Source organism: Tachysurus vachellii, chromosome 2, assembly GCF_030014155.1.
Source record: "Tachysurus vachellii isolate PV-2020 chromosome 2, HZAU_Pvac_v1, whole genome shotgun sequence".
NCBI lineage: Eukaryota > Metazoa > Chordata > Actinopteri > Siluriformes > Bagridae > Tachysurus > Tachysurus vachellii.
Window position 1 is genome coordinate 15,148,071 of NC_083461.1, and position 27,484 is coordinate 15,175,554.

Here is a 27,484-nt window from a genome sequence, read left to right on the forward strand (position 1 = left end):
TTATTATTATTATTAATGAATTTAAGTTAAAGTAAAAGGAATAATAAATAACCATAACCATAAAATAATAATAAAATAATAATAGCATGAAAATACATGCCTCTACAGCCTCTTTAATATTAGCATTATAGATAGTATGTTGTATACTATACTTTAATTATACTATTAAGAATAATTAAACAACATTAAGAATTTAAATTATTTATATGTTGTCAGAAATTTGGCTTCTATGTAAAGGATCTATTTACATTCTGAGCTGAATTTAATAGAAGCTTTTATTTTTGTTACATACACATTTCAGCACAGTGAAATTATTTCTTTGCATTTTCCAGCTTTTAGGGTGTTTGAACATTAATCAGTGGGTTAGAACTGCTTTTCCTTTTTTGCACCAGACCAGTTGTCATATATGTCACATTACAGCACATGTTGCAGATAAAGCTATCTCGTGTCCTATATGACGTCAGAGAAGCTGGCAATGACAGCTCCAAGCAGCAATGTTTACTATCTACTGCTCCCAGCAGCTATACATAATATGAATGTTTATTTCACAAAGTCCCTCCTACATGTCTGATTGGTTGGAGCCGAACATGAACTTCAAACCTGATTGGTTGAGGGATTATTTTCGGTTCTAGTCCTTTTTTTCAGAGAAACCTAGAGAGCCTTATGGTATATTAGACACTTGGTGCTGCTACGTTGCTTATAAACAGGAGAACCTTGAATTTTGCTTAATCATTTCAGAAGGCTAAGCAATATTTCACGATGAGATTCGTGAGGTTTATTATGAAGAATTCGGCCTTGGCCAGCGTCCCTAAACACATCGAGCACTTCTCCAAATTTTCACCATCTCCTCTGTCTATGAAGCAATTTCTTGATTTCGGTGAGTATGATTATTATTATTATTATTATTATTATTATTATTATTATTATTATTATTATTATTGCTGCATGGGGTGTATACATTTTGGACGAAACGTGCATGGTGTGATTTCTATGCATTTATACTCTTGAGAAAGCAAAACACCGTGATCTTAAGCAAAATAAACAGCATAAATATGTCTGTATATGTTATAAGTAGTCGCTTTGACGTGTTCCTTTGATGTAATTTCGCGCTTATTAAAACGTTGCAGATTTAGCGCGTTCACTGCTGCAATGATTGCATCATGTTGATTAGCCGGTTGGTTCGGTTTGTACTATATATCGAATCGCTGATCTTTTGTGTTACTGATATTGAAATTCGATATTTTGACTAATAAAAATTTCAATCTTAGCCTGGTTGTGTTTCTGATTATAATTTATTGAATGATCAAGCAATGGCATTTTGTAATAAGTAACTACAGTCATTAAATGTTGCAGGTTCATTTCCCTATAATAATATATAACGCTTTTTGTTGGCTTTTCTGCTGTTGAAATAGCTTTGGAGATAATTGCCTGACATTTTATTTTCAAGTCTGTACAATGCCATGTTTACTAATACAACTGGATAGAAGAGAGCAACAATTTACTGTTAATAGTTGTTTTTGAGTCAAAGTTATTTAGCATTCTTTTCCTATCACACATTTTTACTGGCAGGTTCAACAAACGCGTGTGAAAAAACTTCATTTGTCTTCTTGAGGCAAGAGCTCCCGGTGCGACTGTCCAACATCATGAAAGAAATCAACTTACTCCCAGACAGATTGCTTACTACTCCATCGGTGCAGATGGTGCATGGCTGGTAAGGCATAAGTCAAAAATGTAGAAAACAACCACATAACAAAAGACAGATCTCAGAGCTTTTAGCTATGGCTTTTTAAATATGTTGATATAGTAAATATTGTCAGCTTGTGTTATTTATAGTACATGATTTCAAAGTAATAGAGTAAACAGCCCCCTGTGGTGAACTTGAAAAAGGGTAACAAGGCTTATGCTTGGTGATGTCATGCATGTGAACTTTGTCCTAGTTTGTGTGCAGTGTTGGGTTGGGCTGTGCAGCTCCTCCAAGAGGGTCTTTGTTCTTTTTTTACCATCTCTACTTCCTTATGTTTATTTTTGCACTACTACTGTTTTGTCCCACAGCTCACACACTTACTTCCACTGGTTATATTTTAACTTTAAGTTAAGGGTTTGGAAACTACTAATAATTATTTCAGAATTAATAATTAATAAAGAATACAAGAGGAAAATATAGATCTCTAACTTAAAACGACAAACAAGATCCATACCCTGTCCTTTTCTGCCTTTGGTAAACCAATCTCTTATGATCTCAGGTATGTTCAGAGTTTAATGGAGATTCTTGAGTTCCTGGATAAAAGTCCCACAGACCACCGAGTTTTGGGAGAGTAAGTTTAATATTATGTAAACTTTCAAGATGTGATTAAGGCTTGTATTTTAATGCCTTTTTCTTACATAATCTTACATCCTTGTTCTAACTCAGGTTTGTAGAAACCCTGGTGAATATCAGAAATAGACATAACGATGTTGTTCCTACAATGGCTCAAGGTGTGATTGAGTACAAAGAAGCTTTTGGCCAAGATCCGCTCACTAATCAGAACATCCAGTACTTCTTAGACCGATTCTACACAAGCCGAATCTCCATTCGTATGCTTATCAACCAGCACAGTAAGTAACAGAAATTTCTTGCAGCTTATACTGTACCTCACTCAGTGTGTTTTCACATATTGTTCTTTTTCATTGAATTCAAAAAAGGACTCGGTTCTCATTTTGGAAATTTTAGCATTGATGAGATCTCTGGTCACTTGTTCACATTTTAGCTCTTTTACCATATACTTTTACCATATATTTGCAATACTGAATATCATCATTCAAAATGGTTGCTTTACATGATGCCATCACTTAAATGCTATGTTTTGGCTAAAAAAACAGATCTGAGTGAAATACCAGCAGCATCTGTGATGCTGAACAATCAAAATCAACTTTATGCTTCATTCTTTAAAGCTACTTGCTGTAGAACTGGCTGATAGGAGTGGTTAGGGTAGACAAAATATATGCATAATCTACATATATTACACGCATACTGTATCTTAATAATATAGTGCACTACACATCTTTGTGTACAATATAGTGTATTATGGCATTTTTACCCAGAGCAACTAGCATTTAATCTCATTTTATACAACTGAGCAATTAAGGGATAAGGACCTTGCTCAGGGGCCCAGCAGTGGCAGTTTGGTGCATCTGGGATTTAAACTCACATCCTTCCGATCAGTAGGCCAATGCCTTAACTACTACAACCCCTCTATTATGCTTAACAACTTAAGCCTTATAGAATAACTGCTAGTGCCACAGGGGCTGTATTAGCTTGTCTGTCATGTCAACTCTGAAGTTCTTTAACTTTCTGAAGTGAACTTTGTTTGTCACTTTTTTTTTAATTGACCTCCTCTGATTAGGTTTAAGTTTGATTTACTTGTGGGTCACTTTAGAGGGGACATGCACAAAAATGTATCCAAATTTGAAACCAAATGGGATACTAAACCTCAAACCTTTTAATGTGGTAAAATGGTTTGCCAAGTGAGTGATGAACCCAGAGTTAATGCTAAATTCATCTTAACAATACAAACATTAATTTTTTGCTTATCCTTCGGCTATGAAACTAAGAATATGATGTAGAATGTAGAATGCTGTGCGATGTGCAAGTGTTAATTTTTACTTTTACATAAGAAATTGTAATTGAAATCCTAATGATCTCTGATTATCTGTTTATAGCCCTGATTTTTGACGGTACCACAAATCCTGTTCATCCCAACACCATTGGATGTATTGATCCTCACTGTCAAGTAGCAGACGTGATCAAAGGTTACATATACATGTTTTCCTGACCTGATATTGTATTACATAGATTTTATATTATAAATAATTTAACAATACTTTTTCACATGCAGATGCCTATGAGAGTGCCAAGATGCTCTGTGACCAGTACTACCTCAGCTCCCCAGACCTGGTGCTGCAAGAACAGAACAGTAAGTAGAGAGATTACAATGTGCTTTTACCCAGAATCTGACCATTACATAATTGTTCTCTACAGGTTACATAACAGGCCAATAAATTCCAGCATGTTTGTTCACTCAGCCAGTGCTGCTAATTAGGACTTATGTACTTATTGGATACTTTCATAGATTCATAAATAATTGCTCAACTGTCTCTGATGTGTGCAGTGTTTGTGGCGATATTGACACTGTCAGTAAACTTTAACTCATGCAGGAATAATGATCCTTAGAACGTGTTCCATTTCTGTCTTGCAGCTAACAACATGAACATGCAAATTAGCATAGTGTACGTGCCTTCTCATCTCTACCATATGCTGTTTGAGTTATTCAAGGTGAGCACAACCTCTTCTCATACTAATCACTGCATCTACGTCATTTGCATAACGATGGCTCAGTGTTGCCATGGCGATGTTTTTCTTTCCATAGAATGCTATGAGGGCAACTATTGAAAACCATAAAGAAGGCTCCAATCTTCCACCTATTGAAGTTATGGTAGCTATTGGAGGAGAGGACCTTTCCATCAAGGTCAGTCTACTCTGACAGATTATAAATAATAATGTTTAAAGCTTCTTTTCAGAGCTGGTTTGGTCTTGCAAATTCATACTTACCTTTGATACACTCAAACTCTTATTGTTATTCTTACATACAATTAGATGTGTGTAATTTGGAATTAAGAGTCCATTAACCTAGTGGCACAGTAACCCATGCCCGCTCTGAGTGGCTCTTAACTAACTGCAATCGAATCGATGCACGCTGACACATTTGTAGTGCTGGGTTCCTCTCACCCTCCTGATCTGGCTGATTCAGTCTTTTGTTTGGAGGTTCTGCTCTCATGATTCATTCTCTGTTGCTGTAGATAAAATATCTAAATATATATCTAAATATTTATAGCTAAATATAAATCTGCATCTGGATTTCTGTAAAGTTGCGTTGTGACAATGTATGTTGTTTAAAGCAACTGAATTGCTGAACATCTTACATTAGTGGCCTTTTTCTCTTGTTTATATATAGTGTCTGTTATGTGTCTATCTTGATATTATCTGTTCCTTGATATTATTTTTGTGTTGACACTTTATATTTCCTTGTCACTTTCTCTGTATGTCTGTAGATGTCTGACAGGGGTGGTGGAGTCCCGTTCAGGAAGATGGAGAATCTTTTCAGTTACATGTATTCAACAGCCCCGACTCCTCAGATTGGCCAGCATAGAACTCCTCTGGTGAGACAGTATCCTCTTTACAGTTTTTATTTCTGAGTTCCTGACACAAAGAAAGTTTCACAGTGTTTCAAAACCTTAACAGACAGGCTATGGTTAACAGGGAGTGAAATATGTGTACTCACTGACATTTATATCACCCATCAGCACTCTGTTAGCTCTGTTATTTACAGCATGTAGTGAATTAGTGCATGGTATATGGCACTGAATGCTGCTCTTGCTTTGTCAACAGGCTGGCTTTGGCTATGGGCTGCCAATCACTCGCCTCTATGCAAAGTATTTCCAGGGAGACCTCCAGCTGTACTCTATGGAGGGTTATGGCACTGATGCTGTTATTCACCTGAGGGTACGTGTCATTCTGTTAATCTAAAATAAAAAAATATTGGTCCATGGCTAGATGACCAGCAGTTAGAACAACTTGTTTTTAATTTGATATCTTCTATGAATCAACCTTAATCCTTTGGTTTTTCTAACCTCTAAATCTCATCTTAGTGGTCCTTCCAGGATTTTGCAATATTTGAGAAATTAAGGAAAAATCAAGTGAACTTTGTAGATTTCAGTAAAGCAAGCAATTTTTAAAACTGCTAATTTTCCGAGGATTTGGGCCGAGACGCATCATGTGACTGCACATCTTCGAATCATGTGTGTCAAACATGAGTACATCGGTCACAGAAAGCATTTAGGTATACATCTTGATTGGTAGTAGTTTAAAGAAGAATCCTTTGCTTGATTTTCACCAGTTGAAGAAGTTTTCCAAAACAAAAAACACTACCTCTGCAAGAAAAATCCCATTTCTCAGCATGCCTTTTGAATGTTCTCTGTATTATTTTCAGCATTAGAAAGTCAAAAACTTGGTTTTAGTTGAAAAGTAATAATGACACTATCCTACCTCCCCATGTAAAACCAATCCAAATACGGCTGAAACCTGCATGTATCAATAATATGGTGGGGGTTTTTTTTGTCCCCTTCAGGCTTTATCCACTGACTCTGTGGAAAGGCTTCCGGTGTATAACAAGACAGCTCTGCGGAACTACAAAGTAAGCCAGGGAGCAGATGACTGGTGTGTGCCAAGCAGAGAGCCGCTGGACCTGGCAGTATTCCGGCTGGCCAAATGAAGACCTTCTGCTTGTCTGGAGTCTCCTGGCTCCAAGTAAAGACAGTCCTTGCATTAGAGTTCTCACATGGGGACCAGAGAGAGCAATATGGCGTCTGCTTGAAGCCAGATACTCAACACTTCAGCCTTATGGTGTCTATCGTTTTACTAGTTAATGCATGTAATGGCTTTACATCTGCACCATAATCAACCCATGATTAGTTTTTGTGGTTTGCAAAAATCTTTTTTCCACAGTGTTACTTGTAGACCAAGCATGCGTGAGTTGAGTATCATAACAAAGCCAAAAACGGTCAAAGATTACAGCGTTCTCTTAGTAAAGGTGGAGTATCACAGTGTAGGAGAGCCTGAGCTGGAAAGTTGTTAGTGTGTAGGTGGAGGGCAGCACGATCTTCCAGGGCAGATGGTGGAGTCAGTGTGTAGGATCAGGCAGGAGCATAGCAACTTCATTGGTGCCATGAGAGAAAGGGCCAAAGTGAGTTGTTGTTGTTGGAAGTCGAATAAGAATAATACAGCGAATTTGTAGAAGAGTACATAAGCAGATCTCAGTGTTGAGTTATAACATATTATCATCTGAGGTTAATGCAGTCGTGACAGGGAGTATTTCGTAGAACATCCATCTTCCATATCACAGATGATGAAGAAAAGTGGACCATATTTAGAGACCAGAATTGAAAACCTATGGGTTCATGAATCATCTCAGTGATGTGACATGATTACATTACAAAATCAGGAAGAAAAAAACACTGATGCAACAGTGTTTACTGAGAAATCTGACTAACGGACATAGGAGTGTAATGCAATGGTTGATTCCATAACTAAGGTTTTGAACATTTCTGTTTTAAAATTTTCACAACCATTGTCTCTTTGCTATTGAGTTCAATCAATATGTATTCTCGCTTACATATTACACTGATATATTGTATTCTTAATTGTTGTATGTATGGCCAGTTTACAAAAAGATATTCTTCCAATTTTGAACATTTTCTGTGCCTCAACTTTTGGAAGTGTCTTTACTGTATTAAACAAACCAGCCGTTCTGAACTTGAACCATGCAGCCCTTAAGTATTCTTTGTTATTTCTATCATGTTTGCTTACCTTTTATATGAGCCTATTAACTTCATGTCTGAATGTGTTATATTTTTATGATAAAATCTATTTTCCATTGTATGCATAATGTATGTAAATATAATGGAAATAAACATGACATTTCATTGCATATCCCTGCATTACATGTCCCTTTCCATTTCTTTAATTATTTTTGCTTCAGTGTCATAAACCATGTTATCTGATCCTAGTGAGCATGTTGCCAGCGGGCTATGGGGTGAACTTTATAAAGTGAGGCTTTAGTATCAGAACAATTCTTTAAGAAAAAACCATAATAGCATCTACATGCTGGCCTTTTGCCCACTCAGTCAAAGGTTACATACTTGTGCAGTAAACAACTTCCTATGAAAGGTTACAGCTGGACAGAGAGGATACATGCTGACTTGTTCTGGAGTGACTAAATGGAATATAAACACAGATTAGGCCTCAGAATAGATAAAAAGAAAAGCAGCAGGCTTCAGTGAGGTGAAGTTATCTGAAATTCTGTTATTATTTCTTATTATGAATTTAACCTCTTAGTGTTAGCCGGTTATTCTGAAGGCCAATTTCCACGACATTTTTTCTTTTACTCTTGTTTTTTGTCCTCTGTTAACATGTTTATAAGTCAACATAAGTCATATAAGTCACATAAGACTGGAAGGACTTCATATATAAAGGCACAAATAATTGGACATCAACATGCTTTCAAAGCCAAAAGTAAGTTTTATGACAAATTTGCTCAACACGGTGATCAAAATGACTAGAAATGAGATTCTACATGCTTTTGAAAATCTCTGAAACTGCACTGGATCGTCACTATTTAGAGCAAAATCCTATATAGGTATTCAGGATTGAGATGAGAATATATTAGTAGCAATGACTGTGAAGGCCATAAGTTAGTGTGTGATTCACATCATTTTTCATTCTCATCAAATGATTCAGTGACCTGGACTTTATTCTATCATCCTAAAGAAACAACTCCTATTACAATAGAAATGTTGCATGGCAGGATAAATCTAACAGTCAGAATAACATGTATTGATTAGGACAGACTCCTCTCAGAGCATGAGTAAACCTGAGAGCTATTTTAAAAGCACACAGTCATCTCACTTTACAGTACATGGTACACAGTGCAATATATCACTACTGCTGTTCTGCATGTGGCTGGTTTACTGAGAAGACCTGAACCTTGAATATACAGTAAAGCGATAATACAATACTAATATGCACTAATATAATTCATTTCTTTTTTCTTTTCTTTTTTTTTCTGCTAGTGTGAATTTGTGTCAATGGATTTTGTTGCAAATTATCAACACTGATATGAAATGGCATAGGACACATGCAACTCTATAATATTTTTTCCAGAAGAGGGCCTTGTGTGTTCCTATTTTTCAAGAACAGGATGGTGTGAAAATGGCAGAGATGTGCAAGAACAGAAGAGAATTGCAGCCAGTTTCTGGAAATCTTCAGGGGAAAAGAACAGCTCTTCACCATAAACAGTGGAGTGTGCAGTGGAAAGTGCAGAGGTGTTAGACGTGTGCTCCCTGCAGCCACCTCTAATCTGTTTGTCATAGGCCGTGTTCTCTCTGTGTGAAATGCCTTGCATATCTCTGTTTACTGTGCTCAGGCGGACTGTTAAAGATTCTCTCATACGCATGTTCTCTCTGTCACATTATTATTGCCTGCTCACATTTACTGACTTATTTACTGACCTTTGTTTTTTTTTGGAAGGTGTCATGGGATGTTTGGAACACTGGAAGGTGTCATGGGATGTTAAGTGAGAAACATGAGTAATATTTTTGTCTAAGAAAACAAGTATGTTTTGGTTATTCAAACAAGATTTTTAAATTATAGCTTGTGAACAATATATAATTTCTCTCTCTCAGCTACTATATGCCAGTTTTCACAATGTGACAACTAATAATAATAATAATAATAATAATAATAATAATAATAATAATAATAATAATAATAATAATGGGGGCACGGTGGCTTGTGGTTAGCACGTTCGCCTCACACCTCCAGGGTTGGGGGTTCGATTCCCGCCTCCACCTTGTATGTGTGGAGTTTGGGAAACCCCTGTGCCTCGGGGGTTTCCTCCGGGTACTCCGGTTTCCTCCCCCGGTCCAAAGACATGCATGGTAGGTTGATTGGCATCTCTGAAAAATTGTCCGTAGTGTGTGATTGCGTGAGTGAATGAGAGTGTGTGTGTGCCCTGCGATGGGTTGGCACTCCGTCCAGGGTGTATCCTGCCTTGATGCCCGATGACGCCTGAGATAGGCACAGGCTCCCCGTGACCCGAGGTAGTTCAGATAAGCGGTAGAAAATGAGTGAGTGAGTGAGTGAGTGAATACCAATACTGTATATATGTTTTGTATTCTGTTTTACTTATTTCCCTAAATTATATTATGATGATTATTACATCATTTATTCTTTTAATCGATTTAAATATTTATGTAAGTGGACTGGACTTATTAAGTAAACATACTCGAGTTCTATAGAACAATTGCAAAAACCCAGTTTGAAACTACCTCACTATTGCCATCATGTGTCCTTCTTGTGTTACTGCAGTCTCTTATAATTTAGATGTTCAGGTAATGCAGTCTTCATGACCATCTCTCTATCTCCCTGTACGTATTAATCAAACAACCATGCTTCCTCAATTAATTCTTAGATACACACACTTTTTTTTTTACTTCGTGAGGCTTTCTGGACACATCTAAAGTTGAACTGAGCCATTTTAAGATTGAAATGTTTGGTCAAACATGATCATTTGTTTTGTATAGTATGAGGTAACTATTAAGAACAAGGAAGTACTAGTTTTATGTACAAAATGTTTGTTGGTAGTTGGAAAGTCAAACACTACATAACAGAACATTAATGGTGTTATTTTTATTGTCTCACCCATCTGTGTTTTGCTGATAGTGTCAGAATCTGTTACTTGGTCCAACCAATGACTGAGTGCTTGTGGTTACAGCCTGATACTTACACAAGCAAAATCTGCAAAACTGCTGTAAAACTGCAACACAATACCCTTTTTGGAATGTAGTATCAAAGACAAACTGCTCTATATATGTATATTCTACTGATTTATAAATCTACTTTGTAATTACAAAGGTTATTAATCAATATTAATATTAATAAGGCATGTTGGTACACAATTAATAAGTACATAAGATACCAAAGTTTCACATACTACCAAGCAAAAATAATCAATAAAGAATTATGAAATGGAGGATTTTCAGGTAGGAGAGGTTTTAAATTCATAAATATGTCTTTCATACATCTTAACATAATCAATCATAAAGCAAATCATACAACATATTGAGGAATCATTTTATTATTGCCCAAACATTATCTAACACTGGTGTTAATACTATAATATAGCTTAATTCAAAGAAATATATTATTATATGGTATTGTTGGAGAAAACCATCGTATGGGCTTAAAAACAGCTCAGAAGGCAAGCAATGAAACAAACAAACAAATGAAATGTACTAGTTTCCAATCTCAAGTCTTACACACCGCTGTATTTAATTCACTGCCCTTGTTTTATTTGAATATACCACATTTTAATATTTTTAAATCATATCTTCAAATGGGCAAATAATAAACCATTATCCATATAATTATAGCAAGAATAATTGATTAATTTATTTGTATAAATTAATTAATATTGGTCTAAAAATGAAAATGAAAACCCACATTATTATTACATTTACGGCATTTAGCAGACACCCTTAACCAGAGTGACTTACAACTGAGCATTAAGGGCCTTGCTCAGCTTGGTGGACCTGGGGTTCGAACCCATGACCTTCCGATCAGTAGCCCAACTCCTTAACCACTGAGCTACCACATCCCCATGTAATAATAAATTATTATTATTATTATTATTTGTAGTAGTAGTAGTATTAATAATAATAATAATAATAGATTAATTTATTTGTTTAAATCAAATGACTATTAGGTTGAGCTTCTATTTGACTGAATGAAAACTCACAGTTTTCTCATTACAGATAAAATTTACCATAGCAGCAATTTATATAACACAGACCCATCATAATATGTTTATTTATTTGTCTTTTTTTTTTTTTTTTTTTTGCTGGACTCAACAGTATCTGACTAAATAAGATTTTCATGTGCATGTAAGCAGATTCCATGTGAAGTGTAAGACCAGAGACGTGAAAGCCTAACTTCCTTTTTAAAGCCTGCTGCAGCTTGCATTTCTCTGGTGTGGTATATAAAACCAGCAGCCTTTACAGTGACCATTGTCAGTGATCCGTCCTACACTGTCAGTGAACCAAGGTAACAAAACAATTGTCTCCTAATAATAATAATAATAATAATAACAATAAAATTGTTAATAACAATAATAATTATTGTAATAATAATAACAATAATAATTATAATAATTATATTTTATATCTTTTTTTAATTATTTCAATAACCAATATTCAACATAATAATCTATCTATCTATCTATCTATCTATCTATCTATCTATCTATCTATCACTTTTTAACACTGTTTGTGTGTTTTGTTTATATTGTTTTAAAAGTGTTTTATAGTGATATAACTGTTACTTATTTAAAAATGTTCTGTATAGATGGGTGTCTCAAGCATTCAGCTGCTGTCAGTGCTGTTGGTCTGTGCAACCAATGCAAAGCAAACTGAAGGATCTGTAAGCATGAATAAAACATAATTAAACTTTTTATGCAATAAAGATTTTACATTCTAATTATAAAATATTTTGTATAGCAAATATGGCAAAATAATTTTTGTACATTGCTCTGTTGTATTATTCAGACTTAATCTAATAATTATTAGCTTAAATTAATAATTTATATTTAATCTTTAAACCTTGTGTTTTAGTGTGCACTGAAAATGCAGAGAAATGAAGACCAGGCTCTTCGTGAACAACTTACTTTTATATATAAGGTAGAGAAGAATCAGATAATGATTTCTGGAAATGAACACATAAAATTATCTTATTGTAGACTGTAAAATAAAATCCTCTGAATCTTTCAGGAAGTAGAAGGACTGCGAAATGATCAAAATTTAATGAAACAGAAACAAGAAGACATGATGCAGGTAAAAGCAGTTTAAAATTCAACTATATTTTAGGGAATAAATGTAAACATACTGTTAAAATATGATGGATTTCAGTTCAAGTATATACCTACTTGTGTAGGCAGTGAGTCATTGTACAGAAATACAACCACAAGCTGAGAAGGAGGTGAATGTTACTTCACTGGGAAAAGGTCAGTGTGTATCTATATTTATTTATTTATTATTTATTATTTGTTTTTTCTTTTTAATGCAGTCTTTTTATCAGTAGAATATATCAATCACATAATGATTAATTAACATTACAGAATCCAATTTTATTTTACATGAAAAAGGAACAAAATAAAATGAAATAAAATGAAATAAAATAAAATAAAATAAAATAAAATAAAATAAAATAAATCCTCCCACTGTGGGTCCTGGCCCGTTTTAGCTGACAAATATAACAAACTCACAATCCTGTGGAGTTATACAACTATATATAGAGGCCTTCAGGTTCTGCCGTTTTATATATATATATATATATATATATATATATATATATATATATATATATATATATATATATATATATATATATGAAGGCCCATGAAATATGTAAGAAATGGTTGCCATTTCTGAAAGAAACTGTTTTCCACTACCACTTATTGTATATTTAATCTTCTCAAGCTTAAGACAAAAGCGCTATATCTTTTAGCCACTGTGAGTGCGAAGGTGGGACAGAGGACTTACACTGCAGGAGAAGGTGATGTCTGGCCAATAATCATGTTAAACTTAAAACCTCTTTTTGAGTTTAACTGTGATGCCACATCTGGAAGTCCAAAGATATAGACAGGGACAGTCCAAAGATATGCAATCAATGGACAGGGTTTCAAATGATCCCCAGTATAGTGCACACTGTTTTGAAATAACTTGACTAAAAATTATATAGTTATGGATAGAAGAAAAACACGTAGCTCAGGTGACACTGTGGTCAGAACATCTGTCACATTTGTCCTCAACATCTGGGTAAATTCGAGACAGTCTTTATTTAGAAAACTGCACCATACAAATGGTCTTAAACTGCATAAGTGTGAGCCGAACACATGAGGAGACATTACATAAACCACTTACCACCACTTGTCATTAAGTTGAAGTCCCAGCTCCGCTTCCCAAGCAGTCTTTGTTTTGGTGTTATTTTGATCGCAGGTCAGTATATTTTTAATCAGCCCATTTTATTGTCAGTGCCTAGATTTCTAGTAAACATAACCTGAGATGGAAACATAAAAGAAGAAAAAAAAAGGACATGAATATGTGAAAATTATCTGATGGTTTTCTACTCTGCTGTCTTGCCCAGGTAGTACCTCTACACTGGAGGAGGAGGATGACACTGATGAAGGATTCGATCCATGTAAGAAATACAGTTCACTCAACCAAAACTGGAGAGCCACCAACTACAGCACCAAGAACGTGGCCTGCGATCGCAATACGCAGTGGAATGGCTGGTATCGTCTGTTCTACAGAGGAAGAAGCATCCAAATGCCTGAGCTGTGTGTGAAGACCGAAAGCTGTGGAACGCATTCCCCACTGTGGTTATCAGGTGGCCACCCACGCAAACGTGACGGAATTGTGACACGCAAAGTTTGCGGCAACTGGAACGGTAACTGCTGCGCCTTCAAATCCCCTCCCATCCAAGTAAAAGCATGTCAGGGCAATTACTACGTCTACAAGTTTGTCAAGCCGCCGGCCTGTCATCTGGCCTACTGTGCAGGTCAAAGCAAAAAATATGTTATTATTATATATTATTAAACATTGCAGAATTTCATGAATTATTCTGTTGCCTTTAATGATTACTCAAACATTTTTGTGTAAACTATTTCAGATGTCAACACTCTTATCTGTGGGAAATGTAAGAAATATGAAATTTGCACCAGCAAAGACAAGATCAAGTGGTTTTGTAAGAAATCAAAGAGAAGAGGCAAGTATACATTTTTGTCCACTTTTATATCTCCACATTAAATATCATTTAATTCTAACAACCAAATTCAAGACAATTAGAGACAAACTTAATTTTTTAGAAACAGATCGTACCATCATTGCAAAATTTTGAACTTTCTTTCAGTGAAAGCTAATGTGCATTTCTTTGCTGCCTACCCTGGCTCACTGTCTGGCAAAGTGAACCGAATCCAGTACAGGAAGGTGTATGTGAATGTTGGAGGGGCCTACAGCAGTCGCACGGGTGTGTTCACAGCTCCAGTCACAGGTGTATATCAGTTCTTCTTCTCCTCTCAGGCTGACAGTAGTGGGCTTATAACCAACCTATGGCTTGTTGTGAATGGCTACTGGGCTGCTGTGTCTCACACTCATGTCGGTGTCTCAAACACAGTAGGAAATCTTTCAACGTACATGACCACACTGCGCAAAGGTGCTTTAGTGTATGTGACCCAGAGCTGTGGCAAGTCCTGGGCCGACTCTGCTTTCAACAGCATTGTATTTGGGGGGTCACTGCTTTTTGTACAAAGATAAAGGGAGACATTTAGCTACCATATTGTCATCTTTAATTTTTATAACAAGATTGTTGAGCTTTTTCTACAGTATGTCATGTAAGCTATCATAATATAGAGTGGTCAGGTGGGACATAGAATTTAAATTGGGAATTATTGTTTTATATATATATATATATATATATATATATATATATATATATATATATATATATATGTGTGTGTGTGTGTGTGTGTGTGTGTGTGTGTGTGTGTGTGTGTGTGTGTGTGTGTGTGTAAAAAAACAACAAAGAAAAAAAAACACTTGCATCTTTGAATATTTTCATGCTTCATTGTTTTGCTTTGGTTTACTTTTGTCCCTGCCTATGTTTCATTAATTCATTGTTTAGACTAAAACTAATTCATTTGATTTCTGATGATGTGTCAATCACAGCTGAACAATTCATTCTTGCATTTTGCTCTCCTTTTTTTCTTAACCAATAGGCCAAATCTTCTGTGTAGTTAACTGGTTTGCCATGTTTCATTGTGATTCCTTGTTATGAACATGGTGGGGCAGTAAAGTAACTTCTGTGTTTAATAGTTTGAACACACAAAATGGCCCCTTAAACACAGGTACTTTAACACACATGTCAGGGAACCTGTAATAAATTTAGTAATGCTCTTGTATCTTGTGTGGTTATTGAAGGTGTGATAAATAGATTCAGGTAATACCAAACCCTACCAGGTGGATTCCTCCCTTGAACATCCCTATCAGATTTTGAATTCCAGCTAGAAATACTATGTATTTCAACCAAATACACTAGGCATGAATGACGGTTAAAATCCTGTGATTTATTCTATGTTAATTTTAATGATTAGTCTCTGAAACCAGTGCCACAGCCAGTTCTGTGTGGAGTTCTGTGAGCTCTACACACGCACACGCACTCTCACACACACACACACACACACACACACGCAGACGCGCGCACGCGTGCACACAGACGCACAGCGAGGTTTAGGTCTGGCCCTTGAAGAGGAGGAGCAGCTCTTAGTGTGTGTGTGTGTGTGTGTCAGAGGAGCTGGGGGAATTTCACACACACTCAGAGGCATGGAGCTGTATTCGCCTTAACCTGGACAACACAAACACAACACTCAGGCAACAAGTTGCGCAAAATGATCTAAAGGACAAACCGGGCTTTACGCTGGAATTCAGGAACCAGGAAATAATCAGATCCGTTTATTTTCTACTTTTCATTTTAAAAACCCGTATAAAAAGTAAATAAATTTGAGTTATAGGATTGCTAACGGATAATGCATTATAAGTTCTAAGCCTTCGCCTTATCACTTTCCTAAGCGGTGCGCACTGTGCTGCGTTCAACTGCTCTACTGTTTTGGCTAAAGTTTATTGGTGAAGAGTTGTCGTGGTGTTTTTCTTTGTTTGTTTTTATAAAAAGCAAAAAAATAAATAAAAGCGCATTATGGCCGAGCACGAAAGTTTGGAGTTTGGAAAGGCGGATTTTGTTCTTCTGGACAATGTGTCTTTGGAAGAGTTTCTGGCCAACCTTAAACTCAGGTAAGTAAAAGCAGGTCGTTCACCTTCACTGGGCTACACACTGTCGGTGACATTCCTTATCTCCACAGCCAATGTTTATCTTTCAAACACAAAGGATGGAGATTATGTTTCATGTTGGAAACCGGTTTTCACCCTGTTTTAGTTATGTCATTCTCATTCTCTCTCTGATAACGCATTGGTTTCCTGCTATCATTCTGTCAGACTGCTCCTCAGTTTGTTCACTGTAGTTGCTGCTTGTGTTTCTAAGTTACTGCTTCACTTATCTGCAATATTTCTTTATACATGCCTTACAAATAAATATAGTTTCAGCCTAGTATAGATATTTATATGACTTTGGGTTACTATTAAACACTTTCACAAAGAATAATGTGAATGTATGTGAATGTAAAGAATGTCTGTGTAAGTTTTCAAGACACAAATCATACACTGTTCTGTGTTTTAAGAATATACAGTATAAGATTGTGGATTGATTGTTCCAGATCTTTGGTAGCAGTGATCAGTCTATAGGAAAGTAAAAAAAAACCTCAAGTTTATCCAGACTATTAATAGAAGGTCCAACTTCAATTCCACTGCGTTTGTGTTCTGTAACCACTTCTGTAAACCCAAAAGTCTGTATTTAAGGCACTGGGTTATACATAGTAAATTTACCCATCATGCACAGACAAAATGACAATGATTTTTACTGCCGTCTTTCCTAAACATATTTGTCATTGTGCTCAGTGATTACATTAACCACAGACTGCACCTGTTCAGGCTGGGTGCAGCGTTTGGTCGGAGGGCGTGAATCATGGAAATCTTCCTCCCATCTTCCATCTCTCTCTTAACCTCACAATAACTACAATGCAAGATCAGCAGTTTTATCCTAAACATGACACCGACAATGACGTGTACAACGTGTACATGTTAGTCTTTCTACATTGTAACTCAATGGAAGATGCTGATGATATTTAAGAGATTATTGACTGTAATATATATCATGGCATCATTTTATGTAGTGTTTGTTTGTGAACCAATTATAAAGTTTCATTGCAGTGAGAGCAGGACTTGTTCTTCTAGCCACTGAAAGTCCTGGCCTGAGTGTGTTTGATTTTCGGTAAGACGGAGATGGCATGTGCACTTTATTATTTGCAGAGGGTGTGACCATATCTGTGTGTCTGGATCCTCAAGCTTCATGTACAACAGATGCAACAGGGCATGCCACAAAATTGATGAAGGTGCACTTTAATAATTTGAGTTATAAAATTTACAGAACGCCTTTAAATCTTGATTTTTATTTAAGACTGTGAGGCTGTACAAATTGCTGAGGAGAAAACATTATATACGATACTTTTAATCCTTCGTCACAGATATTCTATTAGCTGTGTTTAGAAAGATAAGTCAGATGTTAAATAGCAGCCTTTCTATAAAAAACAAGAGACAAATTATATAAAGGTTGGGCTTAAAGCCTTTTCTTAGGATTAAGGAAGGGGGTATTTTATGAGGGAGAGAGACCCTCCTCCTTGGGGAGTTTAACATATATAACTGAATTCCCCACTCAGCTGCCAGAGACCACTTATACTCCACAAAGTGGGATGTGTAAGCTGAACAAAGTACAGTATATTATGGTATTTAATATTTTAACTGTTCTAGAGGCTGCTAACACAAGTTCCACATGTCAAACAAGGCGTTGTTTGGGTACCCTGGAGCAGTGCACAGTTGTGCCCTTAAAGCCTGCCTTTATATGGCAGTGTTTTGTCTGCCTCTAGGATCTTGGGAAACTTTTGCACATTTCCAAAAACAATTCTGAGGGCTGCCTGGGACATTTTCTGAATTTTTCCCGGCAGCGCCCCTGATAATACAGATGAAATAGTTGATAACCACTACGCCATGTCAAGAGTATCACTAGATCTTCCCTTGCTACCGCTCTGTCTCGCACACATCCGGAGTCACTTTCTTTGTAAAGAAAGGTAAGCCTAAAAAAAGGAAAGAAAGAAAAAAAAGAAATAGTTTTTATAGTTTGTTGGACCAAAGGTAGAAAATGCATTTTCCCCTTCTTCTATTAGAATGTAGAAATGTTTAATTCCTTTATCCAAAGAATACAACGTCACAATATTTGGAAATTCTGATATTGGAAAATCTAGTGCATTTTGGCTTTTTTGTCAATAAACCCTGATGGCTATTATTTAAAGATTAGCATTTAACAGATACTTGTTGGCTCTGCACCCTCACACATGTAGCTTACAACGGGACAGGAAACTCGTCGGTATAGCACACTTGGAAAAAAGAAAACTTTGGTCTGTAATCTGATCTGGTTCCTGTGTGCTTGATCCTTGTTGAAAGTCCTTTGTCCATAACTAATGGAGAATGTGGTGTCTGAGGCAGCAAAAGGTTGAATCTCAATGTGTATCAAATGAACACAAGCAGTCATTGTGGTGCCCTTTCGTGACAGGAATGGCACTAGAACCTGATCAGCTGGTTGTTAAATATCACTTCTATGTATCTATGAAACCAAAGGACAAATAAGCAATATGCCTCTCCCATTTCAGGGGTGTAACCAGTCACTTGCTACCTTAACAGCAGACTCTTTACTGCATGGATCCCAGCTGTGACACATGGCAACCTGATTCCGTCTCTGTAGAGCAGAGGCACGGATCAAAGTCTCCTTAAAGCTCAGGTGCATTGAAATAGGCTTGACACAAAGTTAAATGTTCTCCTTCTTCTTTTTGCATGAATATGAATGGTGACACAAAGTATGGCAAATAAAAGGCAGGAAATAAATGTTTAAGTGAACACAATGTTATGTGTATACATTTTTCTTTTTTTCAAAATATCCCAGAACAGCACTGAAGGAATATTTTCCATTGGCTTTGCTAAACAACAGGGAGATTCACCTCTTGCTCTCCCACAGTAAAATCCTTGGCCAGAGATCAATCTGTTCTCTAAAGTCTGGAGCAGTGGCATGCTTGCCCATAGTCAGGGATTCTTCCCTGGCCAAGTCTCCCATAGCTCCCTCTTTCCTCCTTCTGCTAATAAAAAACGGACAGATAAAGAACACAATGTCCAGTGCAGTCCTAACTCGACTATAAAAAAAAAAAGAAAAGAAATCTTACTGATCTATAGTAACAAGGCCACTGGAATTTACAGTACCATTAGCTTTGAAATTCTGTTACCTGCTTTGCACAAAATATCAACACATATAAAAAGCTATGATGATTATAAAAGCTTTTTTTTGGCTTCAGTTGTACTACAGATATTAGCACCAACACTTGTGTGGTTTTGATTACTCTGCCCCTTACTTTCCCTCTCTTTCCCATCACTTTCCCATGTGTAACTCTTTGGTATTTCACTGTAACCAGTTCCTACACTCTACAGTTAAAAAAAGCAAAACAGCTACGCTGTAATGGTGAAAATATTTCTCTTTATATGAAAGGCTGGATTAAAGAGAGATTTTTATTTTTTTTTTTGAAAACCAGGCCCCTTTCTCTCACTCTCAGGCAAAGAAAAGGGTTAGTCTCACCACAAGAATTTCCATACAACTCTAATAATCTGAAACACATTACTGCCCTTACATAAACAGGTCTGTGCATTTTGGTCCCTTTTTCCCCTCAAAATAAGACACACAGATGTCTCATTTGTGGACATTGAGCTTTGGCATATGGGCAGTAAGAGAATTTGTTTTAGGTGATATCTTTACTTTCCGGCTTTTGCTTTCATACTTTGTTTCTTTGTTTTCTTAGTCTCACTATTTTTAGGGTGGCAGCCGATTTGTCACTCCCTTTGTATCTGTTTTTTTTCCCTTGGGTTCTCAGTTGTTCCAGAGGACCAGAATGTGCTTATCCTGCCACCTGATTGTTGTAAAATAATGAAATATATATTTTAAAATTGTGTTCTAAAAGAAAATAATAAATGTCTGAGCAGTTCCTTTTTTAGAGAATATATTCGTATACCACTGACTGTCTGAGTTTATGGCTATTCTTTTCTAGTCCTTTATTCCCCCATGTTACTTGAACTAGATATTAAGGTCTTGTGGTCAAACTGACTATATGTTGAGAAGTGAACCTTTTAATTTGGTTCATTCAGCAGGAGAAGTAGTATGTGCCATAGTGGCATGTTGCTAATGTGGAAAGGTTTACATCATTCTGGAGTGGCTGTCTGTTTACCTGTTGATCCTGATCTCTTACAAATTAGTGAAATTTTGGTTCACAGCCATGTTTAAGTAAACTCATTCAGGACCTGACTCAAGGTTATGGATAACTTTATGCTTTACTCTATGATTCTCTACCCCTAGCTGTTTATTTACAGTACAGGATGAGTAAATGAGGTTTTTTTTACTCCTTCTCCATTTTACTCTCCTTTAAAGTTTTAAAGTCTCCTAGTTTTATTTTACTATGACAAAATCCTGGAGCTCCCCTGAAATAACATGCTGAGTAATGTCTGTGTTTGCTTCATGGCCTCATCACACACACACACACACACACACACACACACACACACACACACACACACACACACACACACACACACACACACACACTCTTACTTTGGCTGTTGTCCCATCAGCACTTTTTTCTCTCTGACATCAGGTCAGGATCAAGTCAGTGTATTATAATGAAGGTGGTGTGTGGCCAAGCCTTACCACCAGATTCACTTGAGTCATTTTATTACCCATTTCTGAAACCAGATCCCTGAAACCTGCCCCTTTTCCCTTCATTGTCAGGCAGACAGAACAAAAGTAGCTCTGATCTGTGGCCAACATAACACATTTCAAATAGTTGGCTCAATTACATCAGGCTAAAATTTCTGAACTATCGATAAAGTAAAGCTTTGATTCTAATCTCTGTGGATTACACCATCAATACAATTGTGTACTTATATTACAGTCCTTTAAACAGTAGTTTGCACCCAAAGGACGACCTCCTTTTCTCTTCTCTTTGCTCATCCTCTATTTTTTTATTTTTTTTACCCAGCAACTGCTCCTTTGCGATTTCTCTACCGGAGTGTGTTGGAAATGGAGACATGTCGGAAGGCCAAGACAGGAGTTTGTCTGTCTAGATGTGCAGGAAGGCATAAGACTCATCAGGCCAATGAGATTGATTTGTCTGTGTTGGTCAGTGGTGGGAGTATTTTTCTGCTTTAGCTGTCAGTAGGGAGAGAGCTGCTGTTTAGTGCTAAGTGGGTGTTACGCTGGCAGAAGTGCTGCTAATGCGACTCCCAGATGCGTCAGAGAAACAGGGCTGGTGGCAGAAAATGGGTGTAGGAGGCTGGTACTGGGATCACTTTCAAAGGCCAAGAAAAAGAGTTGTCTAAGGTCAAATGAAAGATTATTCTGTGAAGCTGCTTAAAATACCAGATGAGAATTAGGTTCTTGAAAGACTAGTCATGGGTTATATTTTTACTGCTATAATTTCAGTAGTTATGTGTCACATCATGCCTTATTCCAGATATCTGGGTGTTTCGAAGAGATTTCATCTAAAGCAGAACAGTACCTCCTAATGAAAGACATTATAGTATCAAAGCCTGAAGAATATTTATTGCTTAATCATTATCAAGTAGAATTTTGCACTGGGATTGTTTTAGTCATTTTGTAAAACCCAGCATACATACAGCAGTAAGTGGATGTCTCTCTAGTCAATTTAAAGTGCCTTTTTTATTGCAGAGGAGCTCCAATATTTAATTATACTTATAATTACATTCATCTCACTGTTTCTAACAACTATCCTATTAATTCAAAGGAGGGCAGTAATGCTAATTACGACCCCTTAACACAGGCAAATAAAAGTGTCATATAAATCTGGATACAGAACAGAGGTGAACCCATTATCAGGTCAGACCCATGATGCACTTTGCTAAGCTGTGGGTTCTGGGTCATGGTGAATTATTGATGGTTAATTGCATCTGAGGCATAAATGTCAATAAGGAAAAGATTATAATCTTGTTGATACGGTTGAGATAAAGGGAGATCACTGTGTGAAGCCTGATAGGTCTGTAAAAATTCACTGATGCATTGTGTTTTTGGATTATTAACCCCAGGATAATGAATTATAATATTATTCAATATACGTAGTATATATTCATTCAAATAAGGTAATTGCACTATATTAAGTCATGGTTTAAATATTTTGGGAAATATAAAGCTTACATAATTACATTTATATTCCTCTACTTCAAAATTTTGAATTCTTATTGCAATGATTTGATGAGAAGTCATAGACACACACACAGAAACACACACAAACACACAAATTATTACAATTTCTCACTGCATCCATTTTTGCTGGAGTTTTAACTGATGTCAGGGAATGTTGGTTGCTCTCCACCCTTCATAACGATGGACAAATAACCACAAGACAGACCCACCCAAACAAGGCTGCAAGCAGTAGTTATCTTCAGCCTGGCCTGTAATTCCACTCTAAAAATGGAGTGTCTCTCACATGGCCTGCGGTGAGGATTTCACCCCTTGGCCTACTGTAGGTGAACAAGGGTTAAAGCTACTGTATAGCTGGCAAGAATCAGATCAACTGGCAAATTAATCTGATCCAAACACTTAACTCAAGTGTATTATATGACAGTGAATACATTCCATGCTGTTACAAATATCAGCTTATAATAGCGTGGGATTCAGGGAGGAAGAGACTTGTTACATTCCACAAAAGAAACAGCATTTTCATTCATAACCCATTGAGTTCATGACTGGTTTTAGTATGCTGACTGAACTGGTGGAGTTCAGTTGAATTTGGACGAATGAGTATTAGTGTGTACAGTATGTGTAATGTCTGAAGGAGAGCGGGAGGCAGCACCAGACTCAGTTTGGAGAGAAAGTAAAGTGGACCTTTATCCAGATCCAGAGCAGCTCCACCAAAGCCTGCTGGGAAACAGGGCGAGGAGGAGGGTTTAGGATGTACCACTATAATCCCTTTTTTCCCTTTTACAGAGAAAAGCAACATGAAACACTGCTTCTCTTGTTTTTTTCTGACTCCTTGCTGTCTATACTTATACACGTTTTATGTTATAGAATTAATTTACACGGTAGAATATAAAATGTTTTAAACTGCAGCACTGCCTGTTCTTTCTCATTACCGTGATTCTGTTTAATAATTTATGCTTAATCTGTCATTTTCTTTTATATCTTAATTAATACATATCCCAAAGATTAAGCAGTCATGATGTGTACATGATTCCATGTACAAGCGGTTCTCCATTGGTCTGCTGCCTTCGTAAACTGATTATAGTTAGGAAAGTAATTATGACTATTTTTACACCATGGCATCAACAGGATTTATCTTTCGGCACCCAATTATATTTTGGACAGGATGCTCTGATGGAACATGTGGCTGCTCCTGTACAAAAGCAGGTGCAGTTTTCTCATTGTTGTTGTGCTGCTAGTAAGTGTGTAATTTATAGGGTTGTTTCAATGCCACTATTCTTTTGGACATGACTCAGAAACCTCCTATCCAAATGATTGGGTGACATTTTCTAAGGAGGAATAGAAAATAATCATTTAATTATTATGCACACTGGATCTTGTATGTCCTGTATATCAGGGATGAATCTGGCATATTGCCTAAGACAATAGATTATCAAGACAGTTTGATTTTTAAATTTGCAGAACCCATAGCACCATAATAGTGTGATTTTACTTAATTGTCTTTATTTTAAATAAAATGCTTAATGAGCGTCTTAGGCTTACAGGAACTTTTTATGATGTAGCATTAAATGGTTCAGGGTCATAAAAAGACTGATCTGCATTTTCCCCTGTGATAGCACGTTTTGTATATACTGGACCTCCTTATCAATCTTTAGCAAATATGTGTGTGCTTTCTGAATTGTGTTTAGTAATAGCACAAAACTCTATAAAAGGCAAAGCTCGCAGGGATGAAAATGACAAAATGATGAGTAAACTGCCTTTTTACTGTACCAAATTTTCCGTTGCAATGAGTTGATTACCACAGGCCACGATCTCGTTTAGTCAGATGCCTTATCATTTGTCTTAATGTAGAATTTTAAAACTTTTAAATGTTACATTTTCTTTTGTTTGCATTTTAATATTTAAACCTGGCAACATAATCCTGAAATAAATTTGCAATAAATCTTGCCGCATATTCAATTTGCAGCTCGTCAGTCAAGGCGTCTCATCATAAATAATGTGTGTACATCCTATATAAACACGGGATTTTCTTAAGGTTTGAACATGTTTTCGGAACTATTTGGATTTTCATGGGTTCCACATGTTTTGTGCAAAAGCTGCCAGTGATTTATGAACAAATTTGTTCATGTCCTGTTCGATAAATGAACACAGATGTCTATAACATTTATAATGCCCCATTTTCCCATAGCGCAGTGAATGTTCTGTATACTTTCTATAGCTTTGTTGCACAAAGGCACACTGATGCTCACAGGACTGCTGGTGGGCTGTTGTGTACGGCGGACCTATGCCCCTTACACACAGACATTGCATTGAGCAGAAAACAATGGAGCAGGAGACAGGCACAAAAGAACCTTTAACTCCCTCTGAACGACTGCCAGCCTCCCAAGCATCAGTCCGTACAGTGCCAGCATCACAGCTTTGCCACGCGACCCACTGCTCGCTTCGCCCTGCTCCAAAAGCACACACAAGCCTTTCTCTGTGCACTTTAGCTGAGTTAATGCTTAAACGTTACAGATGACTATGAGGATTTTATCGTTGAGCACCGAGAAATCCTAACGCTAATCCATCAATGTTTAAAAGATCATTCATGCAGTCCCTTAGGAGGATTTGAAGAGGGGATTTAAGAAAGCATCAAGACAGCATTTCACTTATTCAAACTGTAAGCAAATTAAAATATACTGGAACTAATAAAATGTAGGTGTACTTTTACATCTACATTATTTGGTTCAGGGATTTTGAATAGTGATCCGCTTTCCTTCTACATTCAGTTGGTTTATGAAAGTGTAAACACATCAACCACAAAAAGATCTAAAGAATAATATTGTATTGGTATCAAAAAGTGTAGCGGTTTAAATCTTTAACCAAGTTTTTCAACCCCAAGTTTAGCTGAGCTCTTAAATTTATTAAGCCAAAGGTTACTAAAAATGAATCGTTAGGTAATTGTGTGTATGTAGGTACACTACCACACTGTACTAAGTTAAACTAAGCCCCTAGGACAGAAACAGACTGTTTATTGTTGAGAACTCCACATACTACAATGCCGTTTGAATGCCGTTGTTCATTGTTATTGTTATGGCATTAACAAAAAACAAATAAGGGCTTCCCTTTCGGCCCACCCTGACATTCCCAATGTCTTGTATCCCAGCGTAACTCTTGATTAATAGAAATAAAGCCATGAGAAGGAACTGTTGATTAATTTTGTGTGCCTTACCAAGACCAAACCTTTTGCCTTACCAAGACCAAACCTTTCACCATTTCTTTTTATCCCTTTCATAACTCGTGTCAGCGCCATTGCTACGGAGAGAAAATTGCAGCAATGTAACAACTTAACGGTTGTTTTAAGTCCAAATGCAAACAAACCTGGTCTGAAAATGGCCCAAGTTCACATAAATACAGCATTTAAAGCATTTACATTCAGTAAATGTGCAGTGAGGTAATCATCATGTCTGGATAAACAGAGCTAGTGATGCCTTAAACCGCTGCACGTCCTGATGGGGCAGAGGGAGCTTGGCAGAGGTGCTGGTCGAGAAGAAAGAAAGCTTTATTCTGAGCATGACCCAGGACTTCTTAGAAGAGGAAGGAAGTGAGGCTTTCATTCTCCAGGGGCCTGAGCCCAAAACAGTCTGCTCCAACTAGACAGAGAAAGAGAGATTTCCAGCCATTACCTCTTCATACTCTACAGCTGGACTTGAAGCTGGTGGCTTGTTGTGGGACTTTTGCCTGATAGCACCAAACACTAACCATACAATACAGCGTTGCAGAAGGGTCTACGATAAAGTAGACTGTCAGGGTTTTGTTTGTGTAATTACAACAGTTTCTCTTTGAATCTGGGTATGTTTTTTGTGTGACCATTACAACTGCACTGTTAAAACATAATCTGAACTTTATCTAGTAGCTCTTTGTTTTCAGTGTGTGCAAATGTGAATGCATTATTAGCACTCTTTCTTGCTTTGTCCCTTCTTTCTTTAAAACTATACAAAGCTCAGATTTCTATACAATACAGCAATTGAATTGTGGGAATATTGGTCCCTTTGCTGTAACAAGAAAATCCAGTTGCTTACCAGGTTTTTCATTATTGTAGGTTTGAAAAGGGTCGCATTTACAGCTACATCGGTGAGGTGGTGGTTTCGGTGAACCCTTACCGTGCCATGAACATCTATGGACGAGACATGGTGGAGCAATACAAGGGCCGGGAGCTGTACGAGCGCCCGCCTCATCTCTTCGCCATAGCAGATGCTGCATACAAAGCCATGAAGAGACGAAATAAAGACACCTGTATTGTTATCTCAGGTTAGCTACACATATAACGTATGCTCTGAAACACAGATATTGGCAATTGCCTATGGTTGGCAGTTTGATGAGGTATTAATCATATAAATAGAGAAAACCTCATTTTACCCCTTACATGCATGACATCTTGATCCTACTTATTTTGTAAAGTATTGTATTTTTAGTCTATTTTCTCATAACCACAGTCCAGGCTTATATGACAGGATATGAAGTGATTAGATCTGTGGTTAGAGAAGAAGTACTCAACCCTGGCGTAGTATCGGAATGAATGAAGTCCCTCACAATCCACAGAACTGACTCAGAATCCCATTTTGACATATTTATTTTCTTTCGGTGGGACACATGTGTCAGTGGATATAAAGGAGCAGTTTAAAAGGACAGATTCTTATATGAAACAGTGATAGAACCAATGACCACATACTATGACTGCACTGCAAAAATATTTGAACCATTTAGTGTCATCTAGTGGTCAGAGGAGATATAGGACTGTTTCGGCTTACTATTTCCCATCATCATATGACTCATAAGTTTAATATTCTGTGAATGCTGGGCACTTGCCTGTGTTGTATAAGTGAATTA

The 27,484-nt window shown here is 36.8% G+C and overlaps 3 protein-coding genes across 3 annotated transcripts in view; all 3 read left to right on the forward strand.

The window, feature by feature from the left end:
* Positions 1-635: 635 nt before the first annotated feature.
* On the forward strand, positions 636-7,533 carry pdk2a (pyruvate dehydrogenase kinase 2a). The gene is made up of 11 exons (XM_060858725.1): positions 636-877; positions 1,570-1,711; positions 2,244-2,315; positions 2,411-2,595; positions 3,700-3,789; positions 3,876-3,953; positions 4,236-4,312; positions 4,407-4,505; positions 5,089-5,196; positions 5,426-5,539; positions 6,165-7,533. The coding sequence occupies exons 1-11, from the start codon at positions 760-762 to the stop codon at positions 6,306-6,308; spliced, it is 1,227 nt and encodes a 408-aa protein (XP_060714708.1). The 5' UTR covers positions 636-759; the 3' UTR covers positions 6,309-7,533.
* A 4,022-nt stretch (positions 7,534-11,555) lies between these two features.
* Positions 11,556-15,084, forward strand: LOC132859601 (uncharacterized). The gene is made up of 8 exons (XM_060890375.1): positions 11,556-11,695; positions 11,996-12,070; positions 12,262-12,327; positions 12,418-12,480; positions 12,581-12,650; positions 13,793-14,206; positions 14,318-14,413; positions 14,558-15,084. The coding sequence occupies exons 2-8, from the start codon at positions 11,996-11,998 to the stop codon at positions 14,959-14,961; spliced, it is 1,188 nt and encodes a 395-aa protein (XP_060746358.1). The 5' UTR covers positions 11,556-11,695; the 3' UTR covers positions 14,962-15,084.
* An 893-nt stretch (positions 15,085-15,977) lies between these two features.
* Positions 15,978-27,484, forward strand: part of myo1d (myosin 1D) — a 59,335-nt gene continuing 47,828 nt past the window's right edge. Inside the window, exons 1-2 of the mRNA XM_060858732.1 lie at positions 15,978-16,491; positions 26,697-26,905. Of these exons, the coding sequence (XP_060714715.1) occupies positions 16,397-16,491; positions 26,697-26,905 (304 nt within the window). The 5' untranslated portion in view covers positions 15,978-16,396. The remainder of the gene's footprint in view (positions 16,492-26,696; positions 26,906-27,484) is intronic.

Bases quoted from the DNA above. Each gene is read 5' to 3' on its own strand.
- LOC132859601 (XM_060890375.1), top strand. From the start codon at position 11,996: ATGGGTGTCTCAAGCATTCAGCTGCTGTCAGTGCTGTTGGTCTGTGCA. The intron at 12,328-12,417 runs GTAGAGAAGAAT...TGAATCTTTCAG, and splicing joins AACTTACTTTTATATATAAG to GAAGTAGAAGGACTGCGAAA. The intron at 12,481-12,580 runs GTAAAAGCAGTT...CTACTTGTGTAG, and splicing joins AACAAGAAGACATGATGCAG to GCAGTGAGTCATTGTACAGA.
- pdk2a (XM_060858725.1), top strand. From the start codon at position 760: ATGAGATTCGTGAGGTTTATTATGAAGAATTCGGCCTTGGCCAGCGTC. The intron at 2,596-3,699 runs GTAAGTAACAGA...ATCTGTTTATAG, and splicing joins TATGCTTATCAACCAGCACA to CCCTGATTTTTGACGGTACC. The intron at 4,506-5,088 runs GTCAGTCTACTC...GTATGTCTGTAG, and splicing joins GAGAGGACCTTTCCATCAAG to ATGTCTGACAGGGGTGGTGG.